At 42.3% G+C, this 12064-nt stretch overlaps 2 protein-coding genes across 3 annotated transcripts; one reads left to right on the top strand and one right to left on the bottom strand.

The window, feature by feature from the left end:
* The first annotated feature begins 3008 nt into the window (after positions 1-3008).
* Positions 3009-7565, top strand: GTF3A (general transcription factor IIIA). Of its 2 annotated transcripts, none has more exons than XM_057399564.1 (9): positions 3009-3174; positions 3405-3505; positions 4008-4104; positions 4286-4374; positions 5322-5395; positions 6156-6239; positions 6642-6871; positions 6962-7018; positions 7268-7565. In XM_057399564.1, the coding sequence occupies exons 1-9, from the start codon at positions 3025-3027 to the stop codon at positions 7427-7429; spliced, it is 1044 nt and encodes a 347-aa protein (XP_057255547.1). In that variant the 5' UTR covers positions 3009-3024; the 3' UTR covers positions 7430-7565. The 2 variants fall into 2 exon arrangements, with proteins under 2 accessions (XP_057255547.1, XP_057255546.1); XM_057399563.1 differs by having other exon boundaries at positions 6959-7018.
* MTIF3 (mitochondrial translational initiation factor 3) lies at positions 7469-10941 on the bottom strand. Its single transcript, XM_057399565.1, has 3 exons — positions 10442-10941; positions 9048-9193; positions 7469-7762 (listed from the first exon to the last, which is right to left on the bottom strand). The coding sequence occupies exons 1-3, from the start codon at positions 10896-10898 to the stop codon at positions 7550-7552; spliced, it is 816 nt and encodes a 271-aa protein (XP_057255548.1). The 5' UTR covers positions 10899-10941; the 3' UTR covers positions 7469-7549.
* Between the last annotated feature and the right edge of the window lie 1123 nt (positions 10942-12064).

The following is a 12064-nucleotide window of genomic DNA, read 5'->3' as shown; positions in this document are numbered from 1 at the left end:
AGCTTTTATAGCCAAATAACACATTACCTGCAACACCATTTCCTACAGTATGCTGTATGTGGGCTGAACAAATATCTGGAATGAAATACTTGTTCTGATTTCCCATGGACTTCCAGGCAAAATCACGCCTTGAATTCACATTAGCATCACCAGCTGCAAACATCAATACACTGTCAAGGTCAAAACATTTGACTATGGTACATTGTTTTTTATCTTTTCAAATATTGCTACTGCAGCTTCCCTACAGTCTTGGAAACAGGCAAACAGACAACAGTCTATTCCCTTTTCTGTGCAAAGATGAACAACTACCAAAAAAAAAACCCTTTCTTGGTTTTGTGCTTCGAGGTATCTATTGACAAGAAGGAAAGAAGTCATTTCCAGCTAAATGTTTGCTTTCTTAGTGAGAGAGGATCTAATACACTGCTGGTATACAAAGAAAGGTCTCTTCCTAGAAAGATGAATTGTCTTACCTGGAAGTGGAAAATTACACTACTGCTTTCACAATCAAGTAATAGCTGGAGTTATTATGTACCATACCAGCACAAGTTTCCAGCAACACCACCCATTTCTACTAAAAGAAGCTCCAAGTTTCATCTTTATAAGAAATACTAGAATTGCTTCTTTGTGTTACTCCACTTCCATCTTACTTTCTGTGTGATAGTTCACTGCACATAACCGAGGAACTCCTCCACAAGCTGCAGGAAGTTTACTGAAAACTATTGCCAGCTTTATTGAGCTACTCGACACCATTTCTCCACTGACTCTAAAGAAGAAAGCCTTTAATTTCTTTTTAAGACATGTGTCTTCAATGTCTGTGTAATGTTCATAAACATAAGATCTGGGGACTTCAATAAGGTGCTGCATATAAAGAAACTACTTTTCTTGCAGGCAATGTAAATATGACTTTGCTTTAGAGCAGAATAATGGGATGGCAGAACGAAACAGCTTTTGGTCAAAAAAGATACATGGCCCATTCACTCAGCAATTCTTCAGAAGGAAATGAGTATTCATGGCACTATGTACAGTCTTTGCTGGATTGATATTTAATTCTGGGTAGATCCTGCCAGCTTAAATGAATAGTTTTAATCAGAGTCTGAGGGATTTACTACCCTGTGGGGTTTTGTGTGTGTGTGAGGGAGTTGTGTGGGGCTTTTTTTCTTGAGGGAATGAACTACCTCAGCTTTCTGGGGTTTTTCCTCCCTTTCATCTTACAGATTATTAAAATCTGTCAGTAGTAGTGAGGGCCTTGTGTTGGAAATGTACATCTTCAGACTTAACTCTTCTCCATTGCATGTGTTTGCTTCTTAGGTTTACCCTCCACCTCCCACACTGGAAAATGGTAAGATCAAATGTGAAAGGGAACCCACTGCTCATTCCAGTCCTACTAGGGGACTCATCAGAATTCTCCCTCTGTAGTTAACCAGAGAAGACATCAGCAGCACAGCCCAGTGAGAATCCCTTAGGCCTGGAGTCAGCCTCTATTTATATATTTCCAAACTAAGATTAAAATTCCCAGAGGACCCTGCTGTAATCTCTAACTGGCATCACATAGAGCTGGCCCTGCGTGACGAGTATCTGCCCTCTGTGTAGCCAGCAGTGACATTTTCCAAAGTTTTATCCCTTGCATGCTATTTCCTCACCTGTGTTAGAGAGGCCTGAGGCAATACCATGTTTTCACAGGCAAAGTCTCAACAAGGAAGACTGTAAGCTTATTTTTTAAATTTCAGGTATTCTTTATTGCAATTCTGAGACAAAAAAAATGTAGCAACTTTTTCTTCTTTTTGGTTAAAAGTGGATATCCTTTCAGACTGACTTCCCTCCCCAAAATAAGGTGATTTATTGCCATTGCTTTGTGAGGGTCTCACTGATTCAGCCCTCCCCTCACTCCTGCTACAGGTGAGCAAGATGGGACTTCCCCTAGGGCCACAGGGATCTGCTTCTGGCCCAGCAGGAACTCCTCACTCTGCCAGCAGCTTCCCTCCAGGCAGTGCACTGTGTCACATCCTTCAGCACTCCTGCCACCTCACTTCGTGTGTCCCTTCTCTCATCCACTCCCCATACACTTGATTCATGCTCCTTATTCCTGCCAACCTTCCTGCCCTGTTTCCCTAGGCTGCTCCAAGCACTGCCATCTCTTCAGGCTTTCCCACCACTCAGGACGCAAATGGAGGAGGAATAGGAGATTTTCTCCTCGGGATGGTTCCCTTGTCACAGTCCTGTTCCAGCTTTCTCCCCGTCCCTCACACTCACTCTGTGGGAAGAATTACAGCAGATGGGGAAATGTCTCCTAAAATAAAGCTCAGCTGACAACTCAAACAATACAAAGCAGAGCAGATGATGTGACCCCAGCCCAGCAAGTCAGGTACCACAGAGGTGCTGCACAAGGTATCAGGGCCCTTCAGCTCAGTGAGTCCTCACAGTAGGACCTCAGGCACCTTGAAGATACAGCATGACCACAGGCCAGGGTGACAGGCCACCTCTGCCACACTATCGCAGACAGCTGAGACACGGACTGTGCTGCAAAGCCCCGAATTTGGGTGCTGATGGTAGGGTGCACAGCAGATACTCCCCCAGTCTGGACCAGGGGCTAACCAGCATGATGCAAACCCATCCTCTTCCCTGGCACAGGAGGGACTCATTCACAACTGGCAAGGATCTAACCTGGCACTTCCAGTGCTTCTCGGGGAGACAGCAGGACCGTACACCCCCAAACCCCTGTACGGCTGTTGGGTGGAAGGACCCCGAGTCGGCCCTTTTGGGCTCCTGCACCACCAACTGTCCTCCGGCGTGTGAGAGGACCCCACAGCGGGCAGCAGCGAGGGCTGTGCCTGGTACATGAGGTAACAGAGGGCACCCCGGCCCCAGGCTGCTCGGATCGAGCTCTCGCGCGAGGCGGCCCCAACCGCCCCAGCACAGCGCCAGGACACGCCGCCGCACCACGGCCACGGCTTCCGAACCCAACCGACCGGCGGCGCATGCGCCACCGCAGCGCAGCGTCCGGGGCGCCCTCGCGTGCCGTGCTGCATGGCCGCAGAGGGGACCGCGGCGAGCGCCCCGGAGGGCAGCGGGAGCGCGCCCCACGCCCGCCCCTTCATCTGCTCGTTCCCGGGCTGTGACTCTTCCTTTAACAAGGGTTGGAAGTTAGACGCGCACCTCTGCCGGCACACGGGCGAGGTGAGCCGGGAAAGGAAGGGTTAGCGCGGGTGAGGTAAAGGGCGCCGCACTGGGGTCCGGCGGGCGGGCGCGGGTCGCGGCCGGGCAGCCCGGTTCATCGCCTGGGGTCCCCGAAGCCCCATGGGTGGGTGTGCGCTGCTGAAGGAGCCTCCCGGAAGCAGCCGAGTCCCGTAGGAATGGTGTGCCGCTTCTGACCCGCCCTCCCTCCTCCTCTCCCGCTCCCATCTCAGAGGCCGTATGTCTGCCCTTACGATGGCTGCGGTAAAGGCTTCACCAGAGACTTCCACCGCGCTCGACACATTCTTATGCACACCGGGGAAAAGCCGTTCGAGTAAGGCCGCGCTTTTTACATCTTAAAACGGATTATGCTAGTCCTTACGGAAGTGGAGTTGAAACTGATGTGTGGGTGCTATGCACTTCTAGGTTTGTTACCATGGGGGGTGCCATAACAGTGCACGGACAGGGTGAGAGCTGTGGGAAATAGCAGCCTAAAGCCTCCTGTCTGGCCACGATCCGTAATAGGAACGGGCAGATCTCTCCTTAGAATGCAGAATTAAAATAAGGAAGGACAGTTATTACTAAGCTTTTAACAGCTGCACGTCATGGATTAGGAGCTAGGAATTCCTGCATGCTTTATTAAGTATCTCTTCTGATACATCTTCCTGTGGCTTTTGGTTGTAACTTAGCCTGTCTTTTTGTGTTGTTAAGGCAATTTTTTATGTTTGGGTTGAGTTTCAGTTATTCTTTGTGTATTCTTCTTGTTCAGCAATTTCTGTATCTGCCTACGAAACAAATCACTGTTTGGGAGTGATGATAATGTAGTTCATTTGTAGGTGCACAGCTGATGGCTGCAATGAGAAATTCAGAACCAAGTCAAACTTAAAGAAGCACATTGAGCGCAAGCATCAGAATCGGAAAAGGCAATATGTGGTAATTACCTTTGATACTGCAAAGTGGAGGCTAAACAAGCTCCTTTTCATGTATCTAGTGAAATACTTCAACTTGTTATTATGCAGTATTTGCATGAGTTCAAATACTGCGACTGGGATTTCAGCAAACACGTGTGGACTGCACTGTTTGGTTTCTAATGATAACTTAATTTCCTAAATAGTGCGACTTCGAGGGCTGTAATGAGTCTTTCAGGAAGCATCAACAACTTAAAGTTCATCAGTGTTACCACACCAATGACCCTCCCTTCAAGTAGGTGGATATTTTTAATAATGAACTTTTAACAATTCCATAAACACTGTAGATGAAAATAGGAGACTTTTCTCAACCTTTTCATTAATGTAGCATTTACAAAAGCAGCAAAACCAAAACTGGAATGGATTTGTAGTCATGGCTGCAAGTACATTTCTTGTGCAAGTGCTTTGCTCAGTAGTCTGGTTTTTGTTTCTTGGTGCTCTGAAACTTAGCATTCCAGATGTTTTCTATGGGTTTATTACAGGTTCACAGGAAAAATAAACAAAAAGACCCCCCCAGCTTCTAGTTCACAATCTGAAATACAAGCATAAAAGCTTGCAGGGTAATGAAAAATGCAGCTACTTCTATTTTTCAATAAAAAGAAGTGATGTGGCTAACATGAAGTGAGTAGTAGCATAAAAAAGGTGAAAGGCTTGGACACCAATCTGAGAAGCTGTGAATCTATGATTTCATTCTTTACAGGACACATCGGTATAGATCTGATGAAAGCAAAGTTTAGTCTTGTGTTTCTTATAGGTGGAACACACTTAACAGGAGCGTTCCACTTAAGTGACGTTCACTAGTATGGCTGTGTGACAGGCACAGAAGTACTGTTGGTGCTCTGCTAGATCTGTACAAACCACTTAAACTCTCCACTTTCTATTTCTCTTTTATCTTTGAAGAGCCTACTGTGTAGGGATGATATAAGGCTTGATTCTTTAGCGAAAGCTTAACTTGCTGTATATACAGAAACTGTACTATAATTTCACTCTCAAGGGGATCAGAGTCTTCTATTACAAACGTATTATGAAATTTACTTTTACAAGGCAGGGAGGACACACAAAACAGATCTTTAGGCAAAGTGAAACTTGTATTATTTTGTCCACTTTAATTGTTCTTGACTTAAAGAGCAAATAATACTTGGATGCAGTGAAAGAAATTAAACCAGTGTATTTTATACCTAGATGTAATAATGAAGGATGTGGAAAGTGCTTTTCTACCCCAAGTCACCTAAAGCGGCACGAAAAGATACATGAAGGTAATAGTTTTTCTTCTTGCTTCAGTTACGTTTCAGCAAAGGAAAAAGGACTTCTTCAGTACAGAGAATACACAGGGATGTTCTACAGACATGAAAGTGTTCTGGGCCTAGTGATCCAGTCAGACAAAACAAGAATACCTGTTTTGAGTAGTCAGGTGGGATACAGTTGCAAGGCGTTGCAGTGTTCAATTACTTGTGTCAGGCCAAACAGAGCTTGGGATGCCTCCAGTAATTTATTTTCCTAATGTGCCTCCTTGTTAATAATCCATCTTCTGGAGATGGGCTGATGGTTAAAGACACTAGCCTAGGCTTCCAGAGGTTAGGATCAATTGCCAGTTCTGCAACAGATTTTCTGTGGAGCCTTGGCAAAACCATGTAGACTTTCATTGTTTGAAGTTATTAATGTACCTATGTGAAAGGTATTTAAGTGGAATTGTCAGGAGCTGGTCATGTATGTTTGAGCTAATGCTGCTACACTCCTGTCTGTTCTTTCAGTATGACTGACAGCTAACCTGCTTACCAGTGCTAGAAAAAACCCCAACAAACCCAGGGGACTAGGTAGAGTATGCAAGAAGCTGTGATTTGTACTGTGTTCCTTTCTTAAGACAGGATGTTCTTGTGTTAATTTGTGTTGGTTGCAGTATGGGAGGAGGAATACGGGCCTCTAATTTTCAAATGCTGGAAGAGGAATTCCCCCTTGAAAAGCTGGACTCTGTTTGCCAAAACCTTTGTGATTGTAAACATCTGTCCTGTCCAACAGGCTATGCATGCAAGAAAGAAGACTGCTCATATACTGGAAAAACTTGGTCAGAGCTTCTGAAACATAATAAAGAAAGTCATGCAGGTAAACTCAAAATGATTATGTAACAGAACTGAACTTTTGATACAAACAGGAAACAAACTGCTAATTTGAAGAGTTCATGCTGAAATTTCATCAACTTGTCATTGTGTCCAGATGAACTTGTATATTAATGCTTTATCAGTAAAACGGTTGTCGCTCTGGCTAGGCCTTTAACTGATGGAATGCTGCTCAGTGTACTAACTTTGTGCAAGTTCTCATTAACTTTATCACAAAGTAATGTAGGATTTTGGATCTGGATAATTCATACTGCATTATTCTCTTCCAGTCTGAGCTCCTTGCAATTTTTGTGGATTTTAGCATTGTTTTAGAGGACTACTAAGGTTTGATTCTGAGCTTCTGTAAGAAGCTGTTAATTTATACTTTGCCTGTCTCTCTCCCACTCAGAAACAATCATTTGCAGTGAGTGTAACAAAACTTTTAAAAGGAAAGATTACCTCAAGCAGCATCAAAAAGTACATGCTGCCGAGAGGGAGCTCTGCAGATGCCCAAAAGAAGGATGTGGGAGAACTTACACAACTGTATTTAACCTTCAAAGCCATATCCTCTCTTTTCATGAGGAGCAAAAACCGTTCTCTTGCGATTATCCAGGCTGTGGAAGAACATTTGCAATGAAGGTATGTAATTTTCACACTGTTCTAATCTGAATCACATAATCTGAAATGATATACCTAACTTTTTTTTCCTGTTCCTTATAACTGTAGCAGAGCCTAGCAAGGCACGCAGTTGTACATGATCCTGAAAAGAAAAAGCTGAACTTGAAAGTAAGTTGTACTCTTGAAAAAAGTACTATCAACCATACCCTGTCACTTCAGAGGAGAATAAATATTACAGGTTTCAGAATAAGACTTCAAGCAGGAAAGCAGGCCAGCTGTCTACTTAATCTGGGGGATTCTTAATTCCGAAGCTCCTTTAAATGATGTAGTGCTGGCATTTTCTTCTTTCCCCATCACAGTAATAGACTTTGTTCCATGGATATGTCAAGTTGCTAATTGTGCATTTATTTCTGCCAGACAAAGCGTTCTCGTCCTAAGAGGAGCTTAGCCTCTCATCTGAGTGGCTACATTCCTCCTAAAACACAGCCAGGGACGGATGCTGTTGTGACACAAAGCAAGACAATGGATAAGCCCATGGAAAGTGAAATACCAACTGTTGAAATTCTGACTCTGCAGTAAAGGTGGACTGAGACGACAGTCTTCATGGAATAATCGATATAAAGTTCAACAATAATTTTATTATATTTATAGGGTTGTGTTTGTTTTTAAATAAGAGATTGTTTATACTTTTTTATAAAGTCACTGATGCAACTCATTTGATTTCAGATCTTCATTTTCATCTTTCTTTTCTGTACTGTTTTTCTGGTTTTCCATCTTCTGGTATGCTTTCAGCTCTTTGTCAGACATGTGTCTCAAAATACAGGTGCTCACTCCTTCTCTAGTAATTTTTGGCTTGGAAAGGTAAGTAGCTTTCTCAGACACGGTCTCCAAAATCTGATCAAAAAGCATGAACTAAGAAGAAGGAGAAAACCAGGGTTAAGTGCACAAACACAGGTAGAAAAATACTTCAGGCTGTCTGTAATTACATGATTTCCTGTTTGTGGTTTAGCAGTTAGCTGAAATGAGCTACTTGCTAGTCCTGGTTTGAGCAGTAAAGCTTGTCCTTTCCTAATCTGTTCTTCACTCATTAGCAGGTTTAGGAAGGTTACCAGAGGAATTAAGCCATTTCCTAACACTTGGGCTGAATTCCTGACTTACCCTGTTTTTGCTGTTTGAAGATGTACATGAAAGTGGACTGCATCTGACTCATCCCCATCATCCTCTTCCACTAGATTTGGGCATATTATTACAGGGCTTTCCTCTTAAGGGGCAGTATTGTTCTAAGGTCAGCAGAACCTGGTAGTGTTGAACTCACTGATACAGTGGATTCATGTAACAAGCTGAACTCTTAAGCTCACAATCAAGCTTTTAAATTTAAGGACATAAATCTGGATATCCAGTTCTTCCTCATGTTACTCCTTCCCTGTGAATTCAACTTCTATGAGAAGTTTTTCTTCCTTTGGATGAATCGGTATCACAATTTTCTTCCAGAAATTTAGTAGAGAAGATCATCAGGGAAACCTACTTCACTGCACATATTAAAAGGAAAAAAGAAAACAAATTCTTACATGGAGTCTTTACAAAAAAAGCCACTTGCGCAAATGACAGTGGAAAAAAGTCTCAAGGCCCTGCAGTTATACTAGTAAGTAAGTTGCCACCAGCTCCCCAACTTATTTATAGATGTTTACTTTGCCAGTCTTGGAACACCATCCCAGTAGTTTTTCACACAGCAGTGGGCAACTAACATTAGCCACCACTGCACAAATGCACCTTCAGAACAACAGTTAGATTAGTGAAATAATCCATCTGAAATACCAGCAGTTTTTTTAAACCTTACTACTAAACTTTTCAGTGAGTGACCTGGCTTAAGGCATTGGCAAGGAAATTTCACCAGCACAGTTAATAAGGTGGGGCTGCAAAGGAGTAGGAACTGCTTAGACTCTGCTGTCAAAGCCAGTATTGTAACTGCATTCTTAAAGCATGGTGTTTGACATGTCTCTATGGGACTACTTTCCTAGAACTGCAGTGTTTGAACAGAAGCAGCTGAAGGTGGGACAGCCATTCCTTTAATGGGACGCAGACCTTCACTTATTTTTAGGAGTACATGATGTATTAAAACAGTACTGAATAGGGGAAATTAATAGAAGTACAGTTATGTAATGAAACTGGTTGGTTCAGCTTTCAGAAGTGCACTTACCATGTCTGTATTGCTGTCTTTTGCTTGCCGGATGGTAATTTTAACTTGGTATTTCTTTTCAATCCACTGGGCTATGTGTTTAGTCTTGGTGTCTAAGTCGTTCTTGGCAATAGCTGAAGAAAAGGACAACTCCTTCCGAACCATCTCTGTTTAAAACAGAACTACAATTGTATTGGCTTAACATCTGACAAACCTTTGCTGTCTTTCAACAGCTTATGGTGTTTGGTCTGCTTAACTCCCCTGCCCTGTGCTGCTTTCTCATACACAGAGCATCTAAATCTCATTGTCTCAGCAGGCACCACTCCCACCTTGGAAGGTGGCTACTTGATATCTCGCACTCACCGCTGTAATTGGGAGGCTGAGTGCATGTTTGAAGCATACAGAGAAGTTTCTTCAGGATCAGAAGGATTTAAGTATTTTTTATTTTAATTACAGTTTTGTTCATACCACCCACAATGCTGGTCTAACAAATAAACAGCTAAGTGCTGGATTTGGATTTAAAGACCTAGTGTGCAAACTCTACATTCCACACATGGTACAGTTGAGTGTAAAAGCTCTTAAGTTAGAGCCCTCTTAATCTGAAACCCATTTTCTTGAATGGTGAAGCACAATATTCAACTGAAAGTGTGATGCCTTGAATTACATTTGATTTGTGCTCTCTTCCTCCTTAAAGATTTCTCTGAAGTAGTTACCATGTGAATATTCTTTTTGTAGCTTCTTGAACAGAAAAAGTCACTATCATAATAGTGCTTGCCTCTAAAATCAGAACTCTGCCCACACCGCTGATGCCTTTGTCATCCCAAGGATAAGAGAAGAGGGTATAAGGTCAGACACCCTTTCTAAAACTTACTTGCCAAACTCAGTTTTTTAAACTGCTGGAGCAGGCTGACTTAAAAACAACTGAGACCTGAGAAGCGTTTAATATAAAAGTTGTTCTCTTCCTCTGTACAAGAAAGGGCTCCAGACTTTGTCTTCCTCACAGCAAGCTTGGGAAAGAATGTTTTGTGACTACCGGTGACAAAACTTTCCAATTATATAGGTGTATCTATCTGTTGCTCAGTTTGTAAAAACTGCCTTTCACTTTATGCCTCAGAGGAACAGGAATTCAGTGAGGCTCATGGAACCAGGGTCCAGTTATAGTCACTTAAATATTTTTTTAAAAATAGAAGGTGCCAAGATAGTAAATCCTGAGAAGGCAACAGAAGGCTTCTCTATGGAAGACTAGTCTAAGCCAAAATGTTATCTTCACCACTGCAAATCCTTAATAGCATGGACCGCAGTGACACTGCTTTGGATTTACACAAATGCAAGTAAGAGGATTTCATCTGCTGAAACCACTTCTAATGCAGCATTTGCCAAAGTGGTCAGTGTTGCAGTGTCGATAATGCACATACCTGATTTTGAACTTGATTTTTTCTTCTCTGCACGTTTCAGCTGTTCTTCATGAATCTGCTGCCCAGTCATTAGTCTATATACAGGAGGTTCTTCATTCTCACGCAGAAGAACTAGTTTCAGGTCATGTTGATCCATAAGTTTGAGTGCCTCAGCTCGGTGCATATTTCCTAAGCTCTCTCCATCCTGGTTGATGACGTGCAATATCCGATAAGGAATTCTTCGCCCAACGCTTCCAAATGCCGTTTTCGGCTCCTTGGGAGATTTTTTAGCTGTACAAAATGGTTGTGTAAGTCCAAATACTGTTGACTTTGTAGGGTCAGACACCACCATCCAGAATGGAGAGAAGACCCTCTTCAGTTGTGTTTGTGTAAGAAGAGTACCACAGAATCTTTTTGTGTATCTCTGCTCGTTTCTGGTTGCTTGACACAGAAGTTTCATCACACAAAAGGCAGTCATTCTGAGGAGGCAGTGAAGAAGACAAAACAAGTTACCCCCATCAGCCAAATACTTCTAGTATTTGACTCCAGTTCAGTAAACCCTAGCCCCTAGAACTACTCTTTCAAAAAGATGCAATGGTATTACTATACAGAATGAGCAACCAACAGTAATTTTACAGTAACAGAGGGCTTTAACCTGGAGAGAAAATCTGACAGCAGAATGTATGAAGAGTTGATGTTATCTTCAGTAATTTAAAATTAGAGCCTGGACTCCTTTAAGGAATCCCATACTTGTAGTTCATTCCTCCTCACAGGAGTATCCACTCTTACACAGGTTTTTTGTGTACAGAAAGATAAGCCAATAATTAAGAGGGAGAATACACTGTCAAATAAAAAGGCATGTCACACTTCTAATGTTAAGTCCAGATTTTTTTTCAGGAGGTATCTAACAATAGGACTTTCTTCCTGGTTCCAGTAATCATCTTTGGAAAGTGTTTCATTTAAACCACATGAATTTGGGACCACCTTAATCACGTAGTGAATGAAGTGGCAATTTGTGCAGTGTCTCTGAGCAGCCATTCCAACATCTGCAGCCTGACTATTCGATGAAGGTTTTGGAATTCCAAAGCCTTCACCATACAGTGTAAAACTGCCATGCAAAGTCTTCACCTTGGCATTATAACATCACAAATTAACTGTTACTATACTTGAAAATATGGTTTATCTCCCAGGGTTGAAAACTCCTTCATAGCCAGCATGCAACTTGCTTCTCATAGCACTGGCCCCAAATGATGTATTTCTCTGCCTTCCAAGTGCCACTGTGGAAGCAGTCCAGCTGCTAATTGCTCTTAAATGGATTCACTGATATTACATCAGTAACCTTAATTTAATTTTTAAAGTTTCTTCACTGTCGTTTACACTCAAGTTCTACTGATTCAGGCATGCTCCAAAGTGAAAACAGTGCCTTAATTTTAGACTTATTTTATCAGACATTTAAAGTATCAATTGACTCTACCAGTTTTTCACAAACATTAAATTTAGGGTGGCATATTCCTATTTATAGTGAGCTGATTTTTTCCAGTTACCAGAACTATTTGAATTTCTTACATGCAGAAAGCATGCACCTAAGTGCCATTCAACTAGGACCATTCAATAAAAACATCAATAATGATACTTTTCTTCATG

The sequence above is a fragment of the Pezoporus wallicus genome, unplaced genomic scaffold (assembly GCF_028554395.1).
Source record: "Pezoporus wallicus isolate ANWC-B61680 ecotype Strahan unplaced genomic scaffold, APGP_CSIRO_Pwel_v1 scaffold_6446, whole genome shotgun sequence".
Classification (NCBI taxonomy): domain Eukaryota; kingdom Metazoa; phylum Chordata; class Aves; order Psittaciformes; family Psittacidae; genus Pezoporus; species Pezoporus wallicus.
This window is presented reverse-complemented; position numbering and strand designations above follow the sequence as displayed.